At 42.3% G+C, this 20,736-nt stretch overlaps 1 protein-coding gene across 8 annotated transcripts in view; it reads right to left on the reverse strand.

The window, feature by feature from the left end:
- PRKAG2 (protein kinase AMP-activated non-catalytic subunit gamma 2) overlaps positions 1-20,736 on the reverse strand; it is a 1,410,703-nt gene that overhangs the window by 884,313 nt on the left and 505,654 nt on the right. For all 8 annotated transcript variants that reach the window (XM_069211100.1, XM_069211103.1, XM_069211101.1 and 5 more), the window contains exon 2: positions 9,625-9,696. In XM_069211100.1, coding sequence (XP_069067201.1) covers positions 9,625-9,696 — 72 coding nt within the window. The remainder of the gene's footprint in view (positions 1-9,624; positions 9,697-20,736) is intronic.

Genomic DNA, 20,736 nt, shown 5'->3' on the forward strand with positions numbered 1-20,736 from the left:
CTTCCTGCTTTTCCTCTTTCTGACTCTTCTTCTTTTTTCTCTTCCTCTGTCTTTCCCACATGTCTTTTGCTCACAATAAATGCTTGAGACATAAAACTAAGCGCCGGCCCTCAGAAATAAGTGCTGGTGCTCAGCACCGGAACCAACAAGCACCAATTAAGCACTGGTGATAAAAGGAGTAGCTACATCACTCCCATTCTCCTCTTCACATTACTTCCTTCTTCATTCACATGATTAAACACTTATGTCCTGTTTCTCCTGATATAATTTTGAAACCCTCCATCTGCTTTTCTCACACCACATCTTTTTTCTCCTCAGCACCCTGTTGTCACTCTCCCTTGCATCTCCTTCCCTTCACCTCCCTCACAGAGAATTCACCAACGTGCATGTAGGAATTGCAGTTTCTTTCTTTTGCATTGTCAATATTTTAACAGCTGTAGAGGAGGTACCCCTTCACGCACGTTCACATAGAATCACATTTAAAACTGGCTCACCTGACCACTGCACTGTGTGCGCTGTAGAGTGACCATGTATTCTGAAACTTTTTATAGCCCACTGATGGCACTGTAAGAAACTGATTCTATCTTCGGTCTGAACTACACAGCTCTGAGTGGAGGCCTGTTCTAAACACCCCCACAACATAAACTCGTACAAATATAGAGGCATGCTTTTGATACTATGCATAATGCACTGTACATGAGTAATACGCTGCATGGAAAACACCACAGAAACATAACATCCTGGACAAAGCAAATACTGTTAGGGAACACAAAAGTAAGTAAAAAGTGAACTGTGAACTGGAACATTAGGGAGATCAGGCTGAGACGGCAGTGTCTGTTTTTGCCACCAGTTGATCATTGATGGGACACGAGGTGGGGCTAGGGTTATTTAGATGGGGCACAGGCCCCACCTAGCCGCCCTTGCTTACCGACGCCACTATCACCGGGTTCACCCACTGTCCCTCAGCCTCCTATGTGCTACTTGTGAGGCAGGTGGTAGTGAGTGGAAAGTGGAGCGTAAACAGCCATCTGAGAACACCTTTTTATTATGACTAACTTATCTCCCTCTGCATGGAATGTAACTGCCAGATAGTTTGCAACCTTTTTTATTGAGGCAATTGAACTCCTTAATTGGAATTACCTTGTTCAGTTCAGTCTTTTTAGTTTTTCCAGTATGAGAAAGACATTACGTAAATTTCCATTTGGCTATGGGTATTAATTTAATTATTGCTAATTTTACGCCTGGGCTTATCTGCCTTTGTTACATGACCATGACTAATTCAGAAATGTACAAAGCATCCATGATAAAACAATTGATACAACTGTGTTGCTCAATAATACAAAATAAAGCACAATGGTCTCTAAGAGCTAAGCATTAAAATACTAACAACTAAATAAACAAAGGATATAAAGTGACACTTGTGGGACAAATTCTTTTTTCACATTTTTTTCACATGTTTTTGGCCAGCGAACTGGCCTTACCCTAAAACCAGGGAATGACTGACGACCAGCACTCACTTCTTCACCTATGTTCTTTTCTACACAGCATTGCCCATGCGTCATGAGTTGGACACTTGAACTGCAAGGAATCTGATAGCTACCTTGGTGTCCTAATGCAATTGTGAGCAAAATGTCAGGGCAACTGGCAGCTTCCCCAGTCATAAAAAGTAGATTGGCACAAGTGTGCCTTGGTGTCTTTGGGCAAATATTAATGCTTGTTTCCCGCTAGGGTGATTGTTGTTTACTTATTATAGTGTTTAATGCCGTAGATATTGTTGTCCATTAATTCCCTGAGGCAATGATGCTTTTTAGTGCCTGGGCCCATTGATACACGTTAATGCTTTGAGCACTGAGGCTCATTACAGCTTGAGTTAATTGGTAATGAATGATGCCTGAGGCTATTAAGATTCATTCCTGCCTGTTGCCACTCGTGCTCTTTATTGCCTATGGGCATTGAGGGTCATTACTGCCCGCCCAAGTGATTATCAGTATTGCCTTGGGCTATTCAACCTTATTTCTGAATGGGGACATCAATGTTCAATTCTGCTGAGGCCTTTAAAAAAGCGTTTTAATGTAGAAGGCCTTTGATGTGCATTAATACATTGGACTATTGATGCTCCTGTATTCTGGGGCAATTGAGGCTCTGTATTGCTTGTGACTATTGTGGATGAAGGCCACCTGATGCATTTAGGTTCATTAAATCCCAGAGCAATTAATGTTCATCACTACTGCAGGCAACCGAGGGCCCACTGATGTTCATTACTGCCTTGGGTTATTTAGTCTCATTACGGACTAGGGACATTAATGCTAATTAGTGCCTGGGAATCGTAAGCCTAATTATTGCTTAAGACCCTGATTGCTCATTACTGCCTGTGGCCACTGATGTTTAAAACTTCTAGGGCCAAAAGTGATGACTTTTATGGTCTCTGGCCATTGATGCTCACTACTGCCTGGCACTTTTATGCTCATTAATGCATGTAGCCATTGTTATTCGTCACCGGGAGATTGAAGCTTGTTATTGCCAGGGGCCTCTGATGCTCATAAATGCTGCAGCCCACTGAGGCTTGTTACTGCCAATGGCAACCAATGCTAATTACTGCATGGGCCTGTGATTCCTTTTAACGATTGGAGCAAAAGAAGGTATTGGTATTTCAACCAAAATTTACCTTGGATTTCACTGAAAAAGCTTAGTTAAGGTTTAGTTAAGCTTTAATTAAGGTTGACACGGGATAGCTGTAGCTGTGACACAAAAACTGAGAAGACAGAAAATTCACTGGTAAAGTAGCAACCTATCTTTACCTCCTGCATCTGCCATGAAATGTGACAGGTGAACTGAATATGGGAGGAAGAGAGGCAATTAATGCATTAATCTAAATCAGAGTCATTGGTTTAATGAGAACATTCATTCAGAGAGTGAAGAAGTGGATTGCATAGTCATTTGTTTTTCTGACAATTTTTATTTACTGAAAGTCTGTGATACTAAAGGCGTGATCGGTAGGTTTGTTTGCTAATCATGCATCATCCTATATCATTAAATGGTCCTTATAAAAACAGAAAAAAGTATGATAGTAATTGGATCTGTATGATGGTTCTTCTCTTCATTTCTATCTTAAAGCGAGATTCCATTTATGTATCAATATTAGTAACAGTAATTTTCCTAGTGATCAAATAAATATATGATGTCATGTGATAACATATGAATCAAATAATGTATTATTATTGTAAAGAGTACATGATGTGTGTGAAATCTAAGGGTGTTACCTACTCCACCTGGTAAATATCCAGTCAAGTTAAGTTATGTGATCAGCTCAAGTATATTCTAAGAAAAAAAAAAGTATTTGTCAATGGAATGTTACAGTTGAGACGCAAAACATAGAACACAGCCACAACTTCCCTAATACACTGCCCGAGTGTTCATAAATGACATTCTACAAGACATCACAAATGACTAATGACATTGTGCTTTGCATGCCTAACTAATGCCCATTATACTATCGCTTCCCCACACACCCGATGCCTACTGAGAACAAATTGCTGTCTGGGCATGGTCCTCAGGCAATTTTTGTTTGCATTCTCGCTAATCAATAATTCCTTTTGGGAATTTTCAATGGATAGAACATTTGGGATTTTCTCCCCTCCCCCTTTTTTCAACCCCTCTCGATCAATCTCCAGGTAAATGTCCTTATGACGTTGTAGGCAGACATTTTTACACGGAGGCAAAGTCATAAGCAATTTAAAAAATGTTCTTCTGTGGTAGAGTGCAGTGTCAGTATGAAGCAGTTCCGGCTGGTACTAAAAGCAGAGCATGACCCTATGCCTAGCACTTACTGGTACCAGTTCAGATTTTCAGGCAGGATTTTCAGAGGTTTGGTGTTACAGACTGGAGCTGCTCTAACACTTCCCTTTGGTTTCTGGAAGCCCACGATGGAATGGAAGGAAGGCACAACCAAGAGTACCTCGGGATGCTTAACATGGTCATGAAGAAAACTAAAATGACTTATTACTCTGGCCATATTCTGAATGTGACTAATACATTTACGGAAATGTTTAAAAAACAGATAGGAATTAAGGAGCTTGACAGCATTCCTCACTACAAAATGTACCCTCTCAAAAGTACTACAAATTACTAGGGGCTTACTTTCTGACCAAAATGTAAGCACTTGAAGAAGTACTAGCATCCATGGCTTGAACCCACCTCTCAGAAACAAAACTAAGAATGTGTTCAGAGTGCAATACCTCCTTCGATGAATTCACTGCTCTCTCTAGTTCCGTCTTTCTGGCACTTGGATCATTCAGAAGGAAATGTAGGATCACCATTTGAAACTTGCTCAGTAGCGATTGTTCAGTGTGCCCTTACTTATACCACCTGCTTCTATTATCAAAACTTTTCTCAGGTGATCACTCAAACATTCACAGCATACTAACATCACACGTCTTCTCAAGAAGCTTGCTCTGAACACCTCACTGCAAGAATTACAGACCTGTTACTAAAGATAGATCTTGGTGTTGTTGATTGAAAAGATGACTTCCCTTCAAGTATCTGAATTCTTTGAAAATATGAAACGCCTGTCTGTGACAAGAAACTAAGTAACCTCTGTTTGCCTTCTAACATAACCAAAAGAAAACTATGGACCGGAATAGAGAATCAATGCTCATCTTCCTGGATCTTTCTGCTACCTTCGATCTGGTACTTCAAAACACTCTCATCAGTAGACTAGGCCTTTTGAGTCCAAGATAAATCTTAAAATCAATCAACTACTTTCTTGCAGCAAAGATACAGGTGGTCTCCTTTACCTATTAAGCCTTTCCTCCAATACAAATCCATTCCAGGGCTGTACAATAGCAAGCCTACTCTTAACACCCATATAAGGCCATTTCCTGAGTTAATTTAATTTTTTACCCTCCCATGCTATTACTAAAAGGTTAAATATACAGTTAAACCTCAATAACAATGATTCAACTAGGTGTAAATTGGACCACACCAAATGACTTGTTTCACTGGACTCAGGAATAGGGCTTGTCCGAAATAAGGTCTCTAGTTGGCAGTGGTTTGCACCCTATCAAAGTAGGGGCCCTGACTCTAGTCACGGTACGGGAGCCACACAGCTAAGATAACCCCTGCTCACCCTCTTGGTAGCTTGGCACGAGCTGTCAGGCTTATCTCAGAGGCAATGTGAAAAATATTTGTACACACACACACAGTAAAACAGTGAAAACACCATAAGAGTACTCCACACCATTTTAGGACGATAGCCAATATTTATCTGAGTAAATCAAGACAAAAACAATAAAAAGTCCAACATACACAAGCAAAGATACCCATTTTTAAAGATTAAATTGCAGTAAAGAGCTTAGAAACACAATAGCTCCAACTAGGGTTATCACAACGTCTTGACAGAGTTGATCCAAACAGTCTGATGCACTCGCGAGGGAGTGCGGGCTGGTCACGGAGTTGCACGGACCTCAGGTACAGTACCTTTGGAAAACGATGAAACAAAGACTTGGCACGGAGTCGGGGAGGTCAGGAGTTGCTGGAGCCGGTGTAGGGTTGGTTCCTTACTACTACCAGGGAGGTAGGGTGTAGATTCCTTACTGCTGGGTAGGGGAGGTGAGACGTCGGTTCCTTACAGTTGCAGGGGAGGTGATGTGACGTCAGTGGCCAGGTGTCAGCTCCTTACAATCTGGTGGGGTTGATTTATTCAGCAGGTCAAGACAGGAGGTATCGACTTCGCAGTGTCCCACCACACCAAGAGGCCACAGCTGCAGCAGAGGAGCCGGTGTCACCGACATCGGTGACACAGTACACGGAACCCATGGGACTTTGAACGCGCTGCATGGCTCCTGGTGCACGCAGCTGCATGGACTCCGATAGCGGCGCCCGTTCAAAATTCGGAGTGTATGTGCTTGGTTCTTTTTGGTTGCACCAGAACCCACTCCCACGGGTCCCGGAACTGGATTTGGCACCACTTGGCAGTCATAGCTCTCAGCACGAGAACCTAGGTGCTGGTAGATGAAGTCTTAGATGTCCCCGAGACTTCTAACAGGAGACAGGCTCAGTTCAAGCCTTTGCTGAACCTTGGAAAGCAGGATATAGAAAGCTATGTCCAGTACTTTCACTCCAAGAACAGAAGCAGCAAGCAGCAGGCCACCATAACAAAGTAACAGACAGAGTGGGAGTCCTTCCTAAGGCATCGAGCTCTTCTTCCTGGCAGAATGTCCTCAGGCCAGAAGGATTCTAAAGTTGTGGTTTCAGAGGTCCAATACGTATACTCATTTCTGCCTTTGAAGTAGGCAATCTTCAAAGGAGAGTCTTTGTAGTGCACAAGACCCTGCCTTTCCTGCCCCGACCCCAGACACACTCCAAGGGGTTGGAGAGAACTTTGTGTGAGGACAGGTACAGTCCTAGTCAGTTGCAAGTATCAGCTCCTCCCACCACTCAAGCCACAGAAGACCCATCAGGGTATGCAGGGCACACCTCAACTCCCTTTGTGTTACTGTCTAGAGTGAATTCACAAACAGCCCAACTGTCATCCTGACCCAGACGTGTATTCCATAACCAGGCAAAGACACAGAATGCATAAGCAAGAAAATGCACACTTTCTAAAAGTGGCATTTTCAAACTTACAATTTAAAAACCAACTTCACCAAAAGGTGTATATTTAAATTGTGAGTTCAGAGACCCCAAATTCCATATATCTATCTGCTTGCAATAGGAAATTACACTTAAAAAGATATTTCAAGGCCATGTTACCCTATGGGAAAGATAGGCCTTGCAGTAGTGAAAAACAAATTTAGCAGTATTTCACTATCAGGACTTGTAAAACACACCATGTCCTACCTTTTAAATACACTGCACCCTGCCCATGGGTCTGCCTTCTACCTTAGGGGTGGCTTGCATGTAGTAAAAGGGACGGTTTAGGCCTGGCAAGTGGGCGCACTTGCCAGGTCAAACTGGCAGTCCAAAACTGAATTCACAGAGACAGGTCTAATACATGTTTATGGGGCTACTCCTGTGGGTGGCACAATCAGTGCTGCAGGCCCACTAGTAGCATTTGATTTACTTGGTCCGGGTACACATAGTGCATGTTATTAGGGACCTACTAGTAAATCAGATTTGCCAATCAGGGATAAACCAATCACCAATATAATTTAGACAGACAGCAAAGGTCAGGAGTGTTAAAGTGCCCAGAGTCTTAATGCCAACAAAAACAGGTCAGAAAAAATAGGAATAAGAAGGCAAAAAGCTTGGGGATGACCCTGCAAAAGGGCAAGGTCCAACAGGGCTACTCATCTACAAAAACGTCAGAATCTTGGATTTATACTAATTCTAATCTGGCATAACAGGTGAAGAGAGAAGTCTTTTTTTCTCCTACATGCTGAGACTTCTATGAAAGGTTCTTGGATTTCCTCAATTTAGGTGATCATGGCCCTTCTGCTCTTTTGTCCGGCTATGCTATTAAACTTTACCATGGGACACCTACCAGGCTCAGGTTCACCCTCCTGAGTAATGTGGCCAGTTCTCCTCAGCAAACAGAGCAGCTTTCAGCTCTCAAGATAAGTTAAGCCAATCTCTCCCCGTGGTCAAGGGGGAAATTCAATCACTCTGCTACTGACTGGAGTCCAGCGAGGGTGTGACGTCATCCTTGATGTCCTATCAGCCCTTGGGGATCAACCTAACCAGATCTCGTTAGGTGGGCTTGACCAGCAGGCTACCTCACTCCAGTCCCAACACTAAGATAATAATAAAGTAAAAACAAAAATCCTGGCCATGAAGGGAACTATCTTGTATGTGTGGGTGTGGTCCATGTGAAAGATCAAAATGCAGTCACTCAAAGTTAAGTTAGTCAGTTGCTGAAGTCGGCTGATCCATTGCCCTATGCTATGTGCTGTAGTGGGTGGAAGCAAAATATGAATGACACATCAACAGACCAATGTATAAAGAGAGCTGACTGACACCCCTTTTAAATTAGTATATTACACATTTAATATTAGTAAAATCAAAAGGTCGTGGCTAACACTTGACCTAAAAAGGGAGATAGGAATCAACTCCCAAATAAAAAGCTTCTGTCAGTGCTATCCCTCTGCTCCAAGCTCACGGTCAGGGTTAGAGCAAACCATCGCCGTTAAAGGGTTGATACATTTTGATGCCCCTCCAAACTGGTTCTAAGAGATTAATGTTCAAAATGCACAATGCAGTGGTCACTGTAGCAAGACTATCATTTATGTCTGGAGCTCACGCACAGCATTGCACATTGTCTACTTTACAGTAGCATTTGATACCATAGAGCGGTATTAAGCTTGGTGTTAGATGACTAGTTGGGGTGCACCAGTTAACTTCTTTAGTGAGCTATAAAGCTGTACTCGGGCTCGAGAGTAATTGCTTTGACCATGGAAGTTGTCTAACCGGAAAGATGGTGGAAAAGGGATTTTCTTCTCCATGCATACCTTCCTAAAAGTTAACCTACAACAGACATAGATCACATTGCACGGCACGGTTAAATTGTCCCTAGTTCCTGTTGGAGGTCAAGTGCAGATACACTGTTAAGAGGAAATGTACACCTCTCTTAGAACACAGATAATCATCCCTCTTACATGGCTGGCTACAATCGAATCCTACAGTAACTGAGTTATTCACATAAATAATACGCTGGTGCTTCCATTATAATAATGTTACTCTATTCATAATCACTGTTAAAAAAGCTGCCTTGTTAAATTACTTCCTGAGATGATATATAATGCTCCTGTTATGTTTAAATATCAACGTATGTACCATAGAAATGAAACTGTGAAAAAAGGCATCTTCGGGGTTGGGCACGCAGTTAAGCAAACCTATGTATAGCTGTAATCCTGGATTCATCTTTGTTCCACAGAGTTTAGTAAACCTAGTGGCCATCTAACGTGTAAATGCAAAAGGCTGAGGTCAGTCAGAGGTGTATGCAAAAATGTTTACTCTGAAAGAACAACCCAGCTTTTCATTGGACGTTGATTGAAAAACTATTTAAGGACACAACACACATTTGATGGCCCCTCCGAATTAGGGATTCTCCACTGAACAATTAAGTGACTTACAGTACCACCATCAGCCCAACATACACACATAACAATATGTGAAATAGTGGTCTACTCCAGATAGAGAATTTAGTAGCAGATCTCCAAAGGCTTCCAACTTTATGCATGATTTTTTAGATCATTTTAAAAAAGTGAGAGCTGTGTGTAAAGTTGTAAAGTGTACCACTCCATCCCCCTCGCATCTGCCATAGGCAGCCTGTAAACAGAGGTAGTTTATAGCTGTTGGCGCTTACCCGATGATACTGGGTTCACAGTCAGAACAAATATTTTTCTATACTGTTATTCTAAGGAAAGCAACAGTCTGTCTCCCTCTCTTCTTGCATTCCGTGCCCCTGACAGGAGCACTACTGATTGACTGTAGGGGCAATGTGGTGCTTTCCTGCTAGGAGTGCCATGGATGGAGGCCCAACCTTGCCTTGCCCATAAATACTGACATTCATGAGTAAACATCAGAATATCTTCTACTGAAATTAAAGGATAAAAGGTATTGCAATAGGGTATTTAGTAGCAAACATTTATGTGGAAATTCACATATAAGATTTTTGGTTGACCCTACCTTTCGAGAGGCATTTTTATCTGACGAGTCCAAGTCCCCATCGAGGAACGGCATGGCAAAGGAACTGAGATCCTGGAAGAAACATGAGAAAATAATTGGTTATTGCATGAATAGATGTCCAGTCAGACTATTATGCTGTTGTGATCCGTATTTGTCTGGATAGCCCTACATCTGAAGAATGTTTTACTGGATTCAACACTGAGGTAGTCAGGTGTGATTGTAAGCCGATTTCTATAATAAAGTATTTATTAGCAGATAAGAGGCCTAGATATCACCATCTTGGCATTTCTATGCCTCCCCATGACCCAAAAACTGTACACAGTGTCCGTATGTGTTCCTTATTAAAACTGGACACCATGAACTCGGTGTTGATAGCTCATAGGGAACTTTCCTAGTGAAGAAATATTTTGTCTGGTATTGACTAGCATGAAAAAATAACCGGAAATCCTATACTCTGAGGCAAGGGCCTCCAAAGTTTTTATTATTTATGTTTTTTTATTTACTGGAGAACTTATGCAATGTGGACCTAGCCACAGGGGCAGCAGAATGCTTCCCAATAACCATATAACAAATGGATTAGTTGAAATTAGAGGAAAGATATACAGAGGATACCATGACACAATAAGGGGCCTGATTTATATCTCGGCAGAGGGGTTACTCGGTCACAACGGTGACGGAAATACCGTACTCTGAAATCTAAATCCCATAGGAAAAATGGGATTTAGATTTCGGCTGACAGGATATCCTTCACCGTTGTGACGGTGTAACCCCTCTGCCGAGATCTAAATCAAATTCAAAGTTAGAAAGGCATAGATCATCTAAGAAGTGGAGACTCAAAGGATGAGGGTTCAATTCCCTTCTGAATCCCCAGAGGTCTGGTTGCAAGCTGTATGACCAGGTAGCATGGTTCAACGTCCTGGAGTGAAAAAAAGAGAAAGCCTGGTTTAAAAGTTTAGTTTTTTGAGTGATGGTATCACCAATAGCAGGCATTGCTACCCTCGTTGAGCTTCCCTCCAGTGGTGTTAAGTTTCTGTTTTGGATAGAAAGGGAGGCTAGCAGTAAAGTCTTTGTATGTAATGCAAGTTACTTCAGGGGAGCAGGATCCAGTCAAGATGTTCAACATCTGCATTTAATCAGAGAGCATTCTGGGTGGCTTATACGTAGCCGCATATTGTTAAATTTTCAAACATGGGTGTACACATTTCTTTGCTGGAACCACTATAAGTAATGCAATGGGACCTTACACATTTATTAACAGCGCTCACTCCAATAATAAAGGTTTTGCATTAATGAACCAGGGTCAAACAGCAGTAACACAGGGAGGGAAATATTACCTCAACTGCAGAGGGTTTCTTTCCCTTTAAAGTGGCATCCAAAGGCTTGGGCCACTTGTCCCAAGGACAAAATAAACAAAAAAATGTGTTGTCCTGGACCCCAAACAATATGTCCTGGGCAATACGAATTCCACACCCCTTTCCATAATAGTCTTGATGATTTGGTTTGTTTAAATATTGTGAATTGACTTGGGAAAAGGTTACTTGTGCTTTATTGCTTCTGTGTTCCCCATTTCCCTCTCTGTTTGTCTTTTGTCTCACTCCACTCAGTTCAGTTCATAAAACTTTATTTGGTCCGTCACTGACCATAAAAGCACATAAAATACAACAATCACTACTGGACTCACTATATACACCAATAAATAAACATTTTAAAAAATATGACATGTAAAAATCATTTCGAGCAAGGCATCTTTAAAAATATAGATCCATGTACCATGTGTTTTCCTAAGTTTAATATCAGCCCTAATGTAGCTCACAACGGAGAAACAGATTTCTGTTGTAGCCGCAGATTGCAAATATGTTAAACCATCTTTGTGAAGCATAAAGTGTACGTGCTTTAAGAGAGGGCAAAGAAAGTCAGCCCAGGACACTGAATACAGTTTAAAAAAAAACATAAAGTGCAGAGTTGACTGTGTTGATCACATGGGCAATGTGAAAAAAAGGCTACTCTCGAGCCCGCGATTGGGAAAGTAACTAAATAATATATTAAATCCAACCTTAGCCTTGTGAGGAAAAATCTATGTTGAGGATTTTTTTATCATGTCAAGTACCCATTCATGCCCAAGTTTAGAACAGAAACCATCTTAAGGGACCTTATCATACGACCTGCATCTTTATGGGACAGATACAAATTTTAATAATTTTCTTTATTTGAGGCCGTGTCCCTTTGGGGAAATCAAAAAGTTGCTTCATCCCGAGGGTGCACAAGTTGCTTTTAACGAAGGCTAACCATGGGAGAGCGTGCCAATTATCCAAATTCAGGCAATCCACGATTACCTTCTGAGAGAATGCCGCCTTAGGAGTACTCCATATTTTGTCCCAAAGCAACAGAGAAGCCATGCCCACACATTCTTCCAAGTAATCCATTCCAAGTTCAAAGTGGGAAATAAAGCTCGCCGTACTTTGTGGTATTGCTAAAAGGTGACTAAAGAACTTACTCTCAATTACTTGCAGTTTACCTGGCACAACACAACCCTATACACCTGCTCCATAGACACCCAATGATAAGCATTTGCTCTTATACAACTGGATCAATTCCTTAATCTGTTTACAGCCCAACCAATTTGCAAATCTAAATAGTGCATCACAGGCTTCCCCATTTTTAATGCTTTTTGAGCAATTAGCCTCTCCCATGAACCACATCAATCAAATAAATTACCTAAATAGCTAACAAGGGAACTTTCAGAACAAGTGTTCCTCTTACATGAATATTTTTGGTCTTAGTTGATTTAGGGCCACAGGTTAGAACAAATGATTTCTGATGATTAACCTCAAGGTTTAATTTATTCATGAAATCACTAAAACCGGTTAAAAGATTTTGAAGACCATTAGCAGTTAGTTGCAGAAGGACAGCGTCATCTGCAGAGAGGATGACTGGCACTGCATGCACACCAACTTGTGGAATGTATTTACTGTAGGATTCTAGGAAAGTGCCTAAAGAGTTGATATATAATAAAAACAGAAACAGGGCTAAGATACAACCCTGTCTCACACCTCTTAATACCCCAATTGGTTTAGTACACTCTCAAGCAAGAGTGTAATGCACCTTGGTAGATGTATTCGTATGTAAACGCTGTACCAGCATCACCGGTGTGGGATCAATTCCTGCCTGGTCCAGAATATTCTACGGCCCACTAAGTAAAAAGCACAGGAGAGGTCCATAAAAGCCACGTGAAGGGCACCGCTCCTGGCCTTGACATATTTACCCCAAATGAGAGTCAAGTTTAAGGCCTGCTTGACCATCCCCAAACTTGGCCTAAACCCATATTGTAGTGGGGAAAAAAGGATGATGAAAGCCCAGGATTTTAGATTTTCTAAAATAACCCTTCCCAGAATCTTTACTGTAGAGTCCAACAGAGAAATAGGGTGATAACAGGACGGCATACATTGGTCTCCTTTTTTAAAGACTGGGACTATGATGGCCTCTTTCCATGAATCCTTTAGATTTCCTTTACCTGCGGCCCTCAAGACATTATTCAGCATCGGGCCCAGAGATCGATATTGTGCTTAAACAGGTCAATAGGTACCCCATCTGGAGCCGGGGCTTTGCGATTGGCTGCTCCCTGGATTGCTTTAACGACTGCTGCATAGTCCACAATGTGTGCTAGCCAGTATTCACTAACCACAGGAGAGGCAGAACCTGAAACATCACTTTGAGTTACCAAATCATCCTCAGAGTTAAAAATAGCTATGAAATGATCCATCCAGTCCTGGGCACTAACGTGAAACTCAATTCCAGAGAAGAAATCATTGGTAAAAAGGGGTCGTTTAACAACCTCTCAAAAGGATTTACTATCCCTTAGGGCTGCCACTTTTTCTAAGTCCTCCCAGGTCTTAATCCACAATTCTTGTCTCTTTTTCCATTGGGCTTGCTTGCAAATTTCTCTAGCCCTTCTTATAACTACAGGCTTGTGCCGAGTGTAGGAAGTGGTCTTTTTTTAGTGTCTTACGCACTGTAGTGCACTCATGGCTAAACCAAGATTTTACTGGGTGCTCCTCTACTGGTTTATTTGAGGTTAAATTACATGCAACAGTACAATAAATATTATGAATACTCTCCAGGATCTCTCTGGGCATCCTATCTGTTGACAAACAGCAAGTGAAATCATCAGACATTGTGTTAATGAGTTTATTAGTAAAATCCTGACAAATGATTTTACTCCACTTTAAACAAACACCACCATTAACCGTATGCTCTATAGGAAAATTATTTGCCACCTCAGTATCCTCGTGGTGGTGGAAAATAAAACAAGCATGAATAGGATTTTGATCACTGAAAGATAGGGGATGTAATCTAAAGGAACCCAGACAGTTTGCCAGATCTGAATATAAAATCAAGAAATCAATAGTGCTACCCTTGCCCCTTCCTACAAATGTAGGGGGAGCAATATTATTTTGCCCCAATATGTCTGTTCCATCAACCAGGCTGTAAGACAAAATTAGTTTATTTATAGCTTCCCCGTAAAGAGTATGTAATAGGACCCTCCCCATCCAAGACCCTATATAGGCAGTCACCACTGTACTGGCATTTAGTGATATTAAAACTGTCTGTCCAGATAATGGAAGGCAAGACATTCAGCCTATTATGAATGCAAAAAGCGACTTCCCCAGATCCTTGACAACCTCAGCTGTCTGTGTTGCAAAATGATTATGGTAAAGATGAATTAAAATTAGATTCAACATATTATCCTTTCTTAAGTATAAGATTTGAAAATAGGGGGTGACTGATACAACCTCCACCTTATAATTAGTTCATGCACAAGTGACAAAAACTGCCAACACCCCTTCCCTCTCCCAGCTGCAGAAGCTATGGCAGCTGAACAATAGGCTGTATACCCATTTAAAAAAAAACAGGATTTACGGCCCATGTATCTTGACATTCCAATTATATCATATTTAAAGATATAATTCAGCCAATCCTCATTGAGCAATTTATCATGAATCCCAGCAATGTTACATGATAAAACTTGCAAGCACAATCTCCGTTCTTCACATCTTGAGAACCATGGGGAGGGGTGCTGCAGGAACCGTGAGGGGAGGGGCCAACACAAGGATTCTCCTCCTTAGCTACCAAAACCCCCCTCTCCTGTGACAACGGCAGGACAGAGTGTCAATCAATATTTGATAAACCTGACAGAGTCTCAAAACTATTAAGATGGGCTCACAATGGTAAAGATGCTGGCCTAAGTAATTCACTACTGTCCTTCTGGGCATTATTCTTTCTTACTTTACAGGACTCATTCCATGATGATGGATAAATAAATCCTAAAGGTCTTGTCACTATCATGCTATGGATCACATTTGTCATGTTCAGGTGAGAAAGTAGAAATAGGACACACAGAGGGTCACTAAAGTTCAGTACCACACAATCCCCATCAATTAATTCTGGCATATGCCCCACCCATCGTATCCTATGTGCCATAATGTGTTTATTGAGTAGATCTTGGTGAGTATCAGAATGTTTCCTGCACCAAAAAGCTGCTTTATTCATCAAGCTCAGAAGGGTCCTCGTGTGTATCATCAGCCAGAGGAGGAACCACAGCTAACACTGGGGGAAGATGTAAATGTTCAGATGCCCCTTTAAGTTTGCCTGAACTACAGGTTGTAGATGATCCAGCAAGGACTTTACCCTGTTCTGCTGGGTGAGGTGCACCTTCTGAGGCAAAGGGCAACTCCAAACTCTGTTGCTAATGTCAATGCTGGGGCCCTGACTGATAGAGGAATCCTCAATAGGAGTCACCTTGACAGCTAGGGGTAGAGCCATATTGCACATCCAGCAGCTAGTAGAACCTGAGGCCTGAGCACCTCCCTGAGTTAATCCTGGGAAATATCCTCTGCCGCTGGAATTTATTAGCAGCTCAAGATGGCTCTCAATTTTCCTCAAGGAATTCAATATCATATCTAAAGCATCAGTAATACGTTGCCCAATACTTGATAACAAATCCCCCTGGGGGTTACTGCCCCCACCCCACCAACTGACTCTGGCTCCTCGACAGCTACCTCCATGTTTTGGATCGGACCATTATTAATAGAAAAGGAGTACTTTTGTCTCTTAGAACTTGCAATGATCTTGCCTCTTTTTATTTTCTCAGTATGAGATTTGGAGGTTACTCCCTCTCTTTTAGGTAGAGACTGTGTTAACAGGGGTAATGCAGTCTGTAGAAGGATCCTCACATACCACAATGGGGGAAAGCGGGACTATGGATTGAGCAGACTGAGTTACTTAAGAGATGCCTTCCTCCAAACTCTCCATCTCCAATCCCCACGAGAAGGCCAGGACTAGAGTTGAAACAGAAAGCAGGGGCGGGGATGAGGATAAAGATAATCTCCTCTCGGCCAATTCAATTTCCTAAGTACGGACACCCATGGCTCTTTGTAAAAAGCCATCCAGCGTTGTGTTGGCAGTGTTAGCGTTTTGAGTCACCACTGTAGTCTTACCTTTGCCCATTTTAGTTGATTTTTAGTTTTCCCAACCGACAGCCTACAATATGTCAAGAGGCCATCTGAAATACAGCCAAGTTAACCACTTAGTGCAACTTATCGGATCCAAGTGAAATCTTAAAAAATCACAATATCTTACAGAGTGCAGTGAGCCTGCTGACTTAACCTTTACGGTCTGATTAACTGCGGACCAAGAGAAGGAGCCCAGCCTGGTCTCAACCAGCTGCAGATGGGCACAGATGGGCCCGTTCTTGGCCCGGACTTTGTCCGGGAATGGGCACAGGCGCGTCCCGCACAGCAGCACCACAAGAGTAGCTTTATGTACCTCCAGGCGCAGATACTGGTTGTGGGTGGCCCTCCTGCTGCCCAGTCACCTGGGAGTTGTAGGCCCCCTCTGGCATTGTGATAGCATGTCCCACACAGGGGGACCACAAGAGTAGCATTATGCACCTCCGCGCACAGACACTGGTCGTGGGCAGCCCTCCTGCCGCATAGTCACCTGGGAGTTGTAGTCCCCCTGGCCCTCCAGCCCTGTGATCACGCGTCCCACACAGCGGGACCACAAGAGTAGCTTTATGCGCCTCTGGGTGCAGACGCTGGTCGTGGGTGGCCCTCCGGCCGCACAGTCACCTAGGAGTTGTAGGCTCTCTGCCCATCCGGCCGTATGATCCACTCAAATCCCTAAAGACCCTCTAAGGTCCTGCACAGTACATTTGCTCACCCATTTATATATTTTCAGGTCTAATGTTTCAAAAAGTTATCCTCATTGTCTTGTCTAGAGTAATGGTTTGCAAGCCACAAGTGAAGGTGCTGAACGTTTATAATGAAATTCTGATAACAATGCTGTTAGCAACCAGAGGATGATCAGAATGAGACGCTTTTAAAGTGCATTGCACCACTGTAAGTAGGTTCATGGCTTCCATCCAATGTTACCGCACAGGACAGCCACTTGCATTATTCTACCTGCTCACCCACAGTCTCCTATAGAAATACAGCCACCTGGATCCAAATGATGAACGATCTTTTAAACCCCTTCCTTCTGCTGTTCTAGTGGCAATCATACTTTTTAGTAGGTGTTGAGAAGGTGTTCCCAAATAACTTTCCCCAATCAACAGAGTAACACTACATAAAAGGTATGAATATATTTGGCACATGAACCACAGACTCCCTGGAGCCCAAGTATGTAACCATTTGAAAAGTAGAAGTTAACACCAAAAACTACACAGAATCTAAATAGTAAGGATAGAATGCATTTAAGAGCCAGATATTAAGAAAGGACACCATGTGTCACCAAGATATTAAGGATGGAAACCATGATTCATCCAGACAGATATTAAGTACAGAAAACATGCAGCACTTGAATACTAACAATAGACACCATAATAGACCCAGATAATTAGGACGCCAAAATGATATGACCAGAACAAAACAATACAGGATCCTAATAAATAGGATTAAAACCACGTAATATACAGAAAACTACAACGGAGACCATGTATGGCTTATGATTTAAGGATGGGAACAATGAAAGAGTTAAGTAACAAAGATGGAGACCACACAGGACCTACGACTTAAGTGCTGCAAACTATGTAATCCATAAGCAATAAAGATGCAGACCAAGTAAAACTTTAGTATTAAGGAATGGAGACCAAGTACATCCTAAGTATTAAGGATGAAAACTACGTAGGACATAGGCTGACACTATGTAACACCTACGCTTCTTTTTTTATTGAGGAGTTAAAATTCATCAGAAAAAGAGCATAATTCCATGTACAAATGTGGCATGATTCCAAAAAGAAAAGTACATATTGTACAAATGGAATGATTTCAAGAACCATCAAGCATATGCATACATAAGAGCGGTAAAAATAAACAGGGATAATGATCATTAAGAGGAAATAATTCCTAAGTCCAGAAAAAAACAGTACCTGATGTATGCAGCATTATTTCAAACCATCAGATCACAATCAGGTAGATGATCCAGCACAGCCTGCATGACTTGTTCCCACATTTTCCCTAGCTTATGGTAATGCCGATGACAGCGAACAATTGCAAGTTCCAGGCCAAAAAGGAATATGAACTCCTGCTACCAAGATAGAGAATCCAGAGCTTCATTTTGCTGTCAAGAGTGAGCAATCATGAGTCTTGAAGAAGTTACAGCAAAGAAGAAAACACCAATCTCCATCGGTATATCAGGAACAAATTCCTTCAATTCAGCACTCATGAAATTAACAAACTGGAGATCCAAAAGTAATTTGCGATCAAAGGTCCTTCTATGTAAGGGCGAGGGATTAGTCATGTAGCTAAACTTGATAAAGGATTATACTCCTACACAATCTGAGGATTTAACCTAATCTCCAGTATAGACAGGGGACTATGACTAAAATAAAACATATTCAACCAGGAGGATGGCCCATGTGGACTAGAATAAAATGTAAATCCTGGTTTGTGAGCCTGAAAAAAGACACAAAACATCAACCAGGTTATGTGTGCTGCAGATCTGCTTAACCCCCTGGGTGCCCTGGATGAGCTTGTCTCGCCCTCGACCACAGTTACTGTGTGCCGGGGACGAGACCAGCTTGTTCTGCACAAGGTCCAAGGGGGGAGCGCTAGTGAACCCCCCGTGGGCCTCCCAACCACACCCCCGTCAGGGATGGAAGGGGAATCGCTTCCCCTTCCAGCCCCGCCCCCTTAACCCCCACCAGTGACGTCTGGTGACTGACCTCATCAGAGGTCACTCCCATCGCGCTGGAAGCTGACTGAAGAGAAATAATGCATAAGCATTTCTCCTCCGACCGGGAGATGGGGGCAGGCAGAGGCATGAAAGGAAAGGAAAGCCCTTTCCTTTGCTTTCATCCCTCTGTGAGCATTTCTGCAGCCCAATCGTGAAGTGATCGGGCTACAGAAATGCCCACTAGACCGCAGGGATTTTGTTTTTGTTTGTGTGTGTTTATACATAAGGGGGCAATCTATTATTAGGTCTTTTCTGCCCCACTCCCCCGGGGGCAGATCGGCCTAGTTTGATTAGGCAAAGGTCGCTCCCCTGGGGGCATTTTTTTTTGTTGCCAGATTGGCCTATATTTTTTAAGCCAATATGCCCCCAGGGGGGCAGAAATCACTAGACACCAGGGATTTTTTTTCAGTCAGTTTCACGCAAGGGGAGCGACCCCTTAGGCAAGGGTCACTCCCCTGGGTGACACATTTATTTTAAGCCATTTCTGCCCCCCTTGGGGGCAGATCGGCCTACTTTTCTTAAGCCAATCCACCCCCAAGGGTAGCCCATCCTAGATTCCCCTGGTGTCTAGTTTAAATAAATGCACGGGTTTGGTAGGTTTCCCTGGGTGTCGGCTGAGGTAGAGGCCAAAATCCACAGCTAGGCACTTTCCAAAAAACACGTCAGATTTCAATGTAAAAATGTGATGTGTTCATGTCACGTTTCCTGTCGCGGGCATTAGGCCCACCCACACAAGTGAGGTACCATTTTTATCGGGAGACTTTGTGGACCCCAGATAGCAGGACAAGTGTTATTGCCCCTTGTCTTTCTCTACATTTTTTCCTTCCAAATGTAACACAGTGTGTAAAAAAGACATCTATTTGAGAAATGCCCTGCAATTTACATGCTTCTCAACACCTTATCTTGTGCTCATTTTGGAAATACAAATGTTTCCTTGATACCTATTTTTCACCCTTTTTATGTCACCAAATGAATTTCTGTATACCCAGTATACAATGAAAACCCATTGCAAGGTGCAGTTCATTTATTAGCTCTGGGTACCTAGGGATCTAGATGAACCTGCAAACCCTATATATCCCGCAAACAGAAGAGTCCAGCAGACGTAATGGTATATTGCTTTTGAAAATCTGACATCGCAGCAAAACTTTACAGAGTAAAATGTGGAGAAAAATGGCTGTTTTTTTATCACCTCAGTTTCAATATTTTTTATTTCAGCTGTTATTTTCTGTAGGAAACCTTTGTAGGATCTATACAAATGACCCCTTGCTGAATTCAAAATATTATTTACTTTTCAGAAATGTTGAACTGTCCGGGATCCAGCACTGGTTTCACAGCCATTTCTGTCACTAACTGGAAGGAGGCTAAAAACACAAAAAATAGTAAAATTGGGTATGTCCCAGTAAAATGCCAAAATTGTGCTGAAAAATTGGGGTTTCTGATTCCAGTCTGCCTGCTCAAGCAAGCTCGGAAAATGGTTACTTTAGCACCACAAACCCTTTGTTGATGCCATTTTCAGAGAAAAAACTACAAGCTTTCTTCTGCAGCCCTTTTTTCCCATTTTTTTAAACAAACAAAATGTTCGTTGTATTTTGGCTAATTTCTTGGTCTTTTCCAAGGGAACCCACAAAATCCGGGTACCTCTAGAATCCCTAGGATGTTGGAAAGAAAGGACGCAAATTTGGCTTGGGTAGCTTATGTGGACAAAATGTTATGAGGGCCTAAGCGTGAACTACCCCAATTAGCCAAAAAAAGGCCTGACAGCGAAGGGGTTAATAGCTGCCCGCGACGTGGACATCCTCTCCTGGATGGCAGATGAGGAGGCTGTTGAGCCGATCCCTGTCACCATAACCACACTGAAATCTCCACACATGACAATTGGGC

Source organism: Pleurodeles waltl, chromosome 10 (genome assembly GCF_031143425.1).
Source record: "Pleurodeles waltl isolate 20211129_DDA chromosome 10, aPleWal1.hap1.20221129, whole genome shotgun sequence".
NCBI lineage: Eukaryota > Metazoa > Chordata > Amphibia > Caudata > Salamandridae > Pleurodeles > Pleurodeles waltl.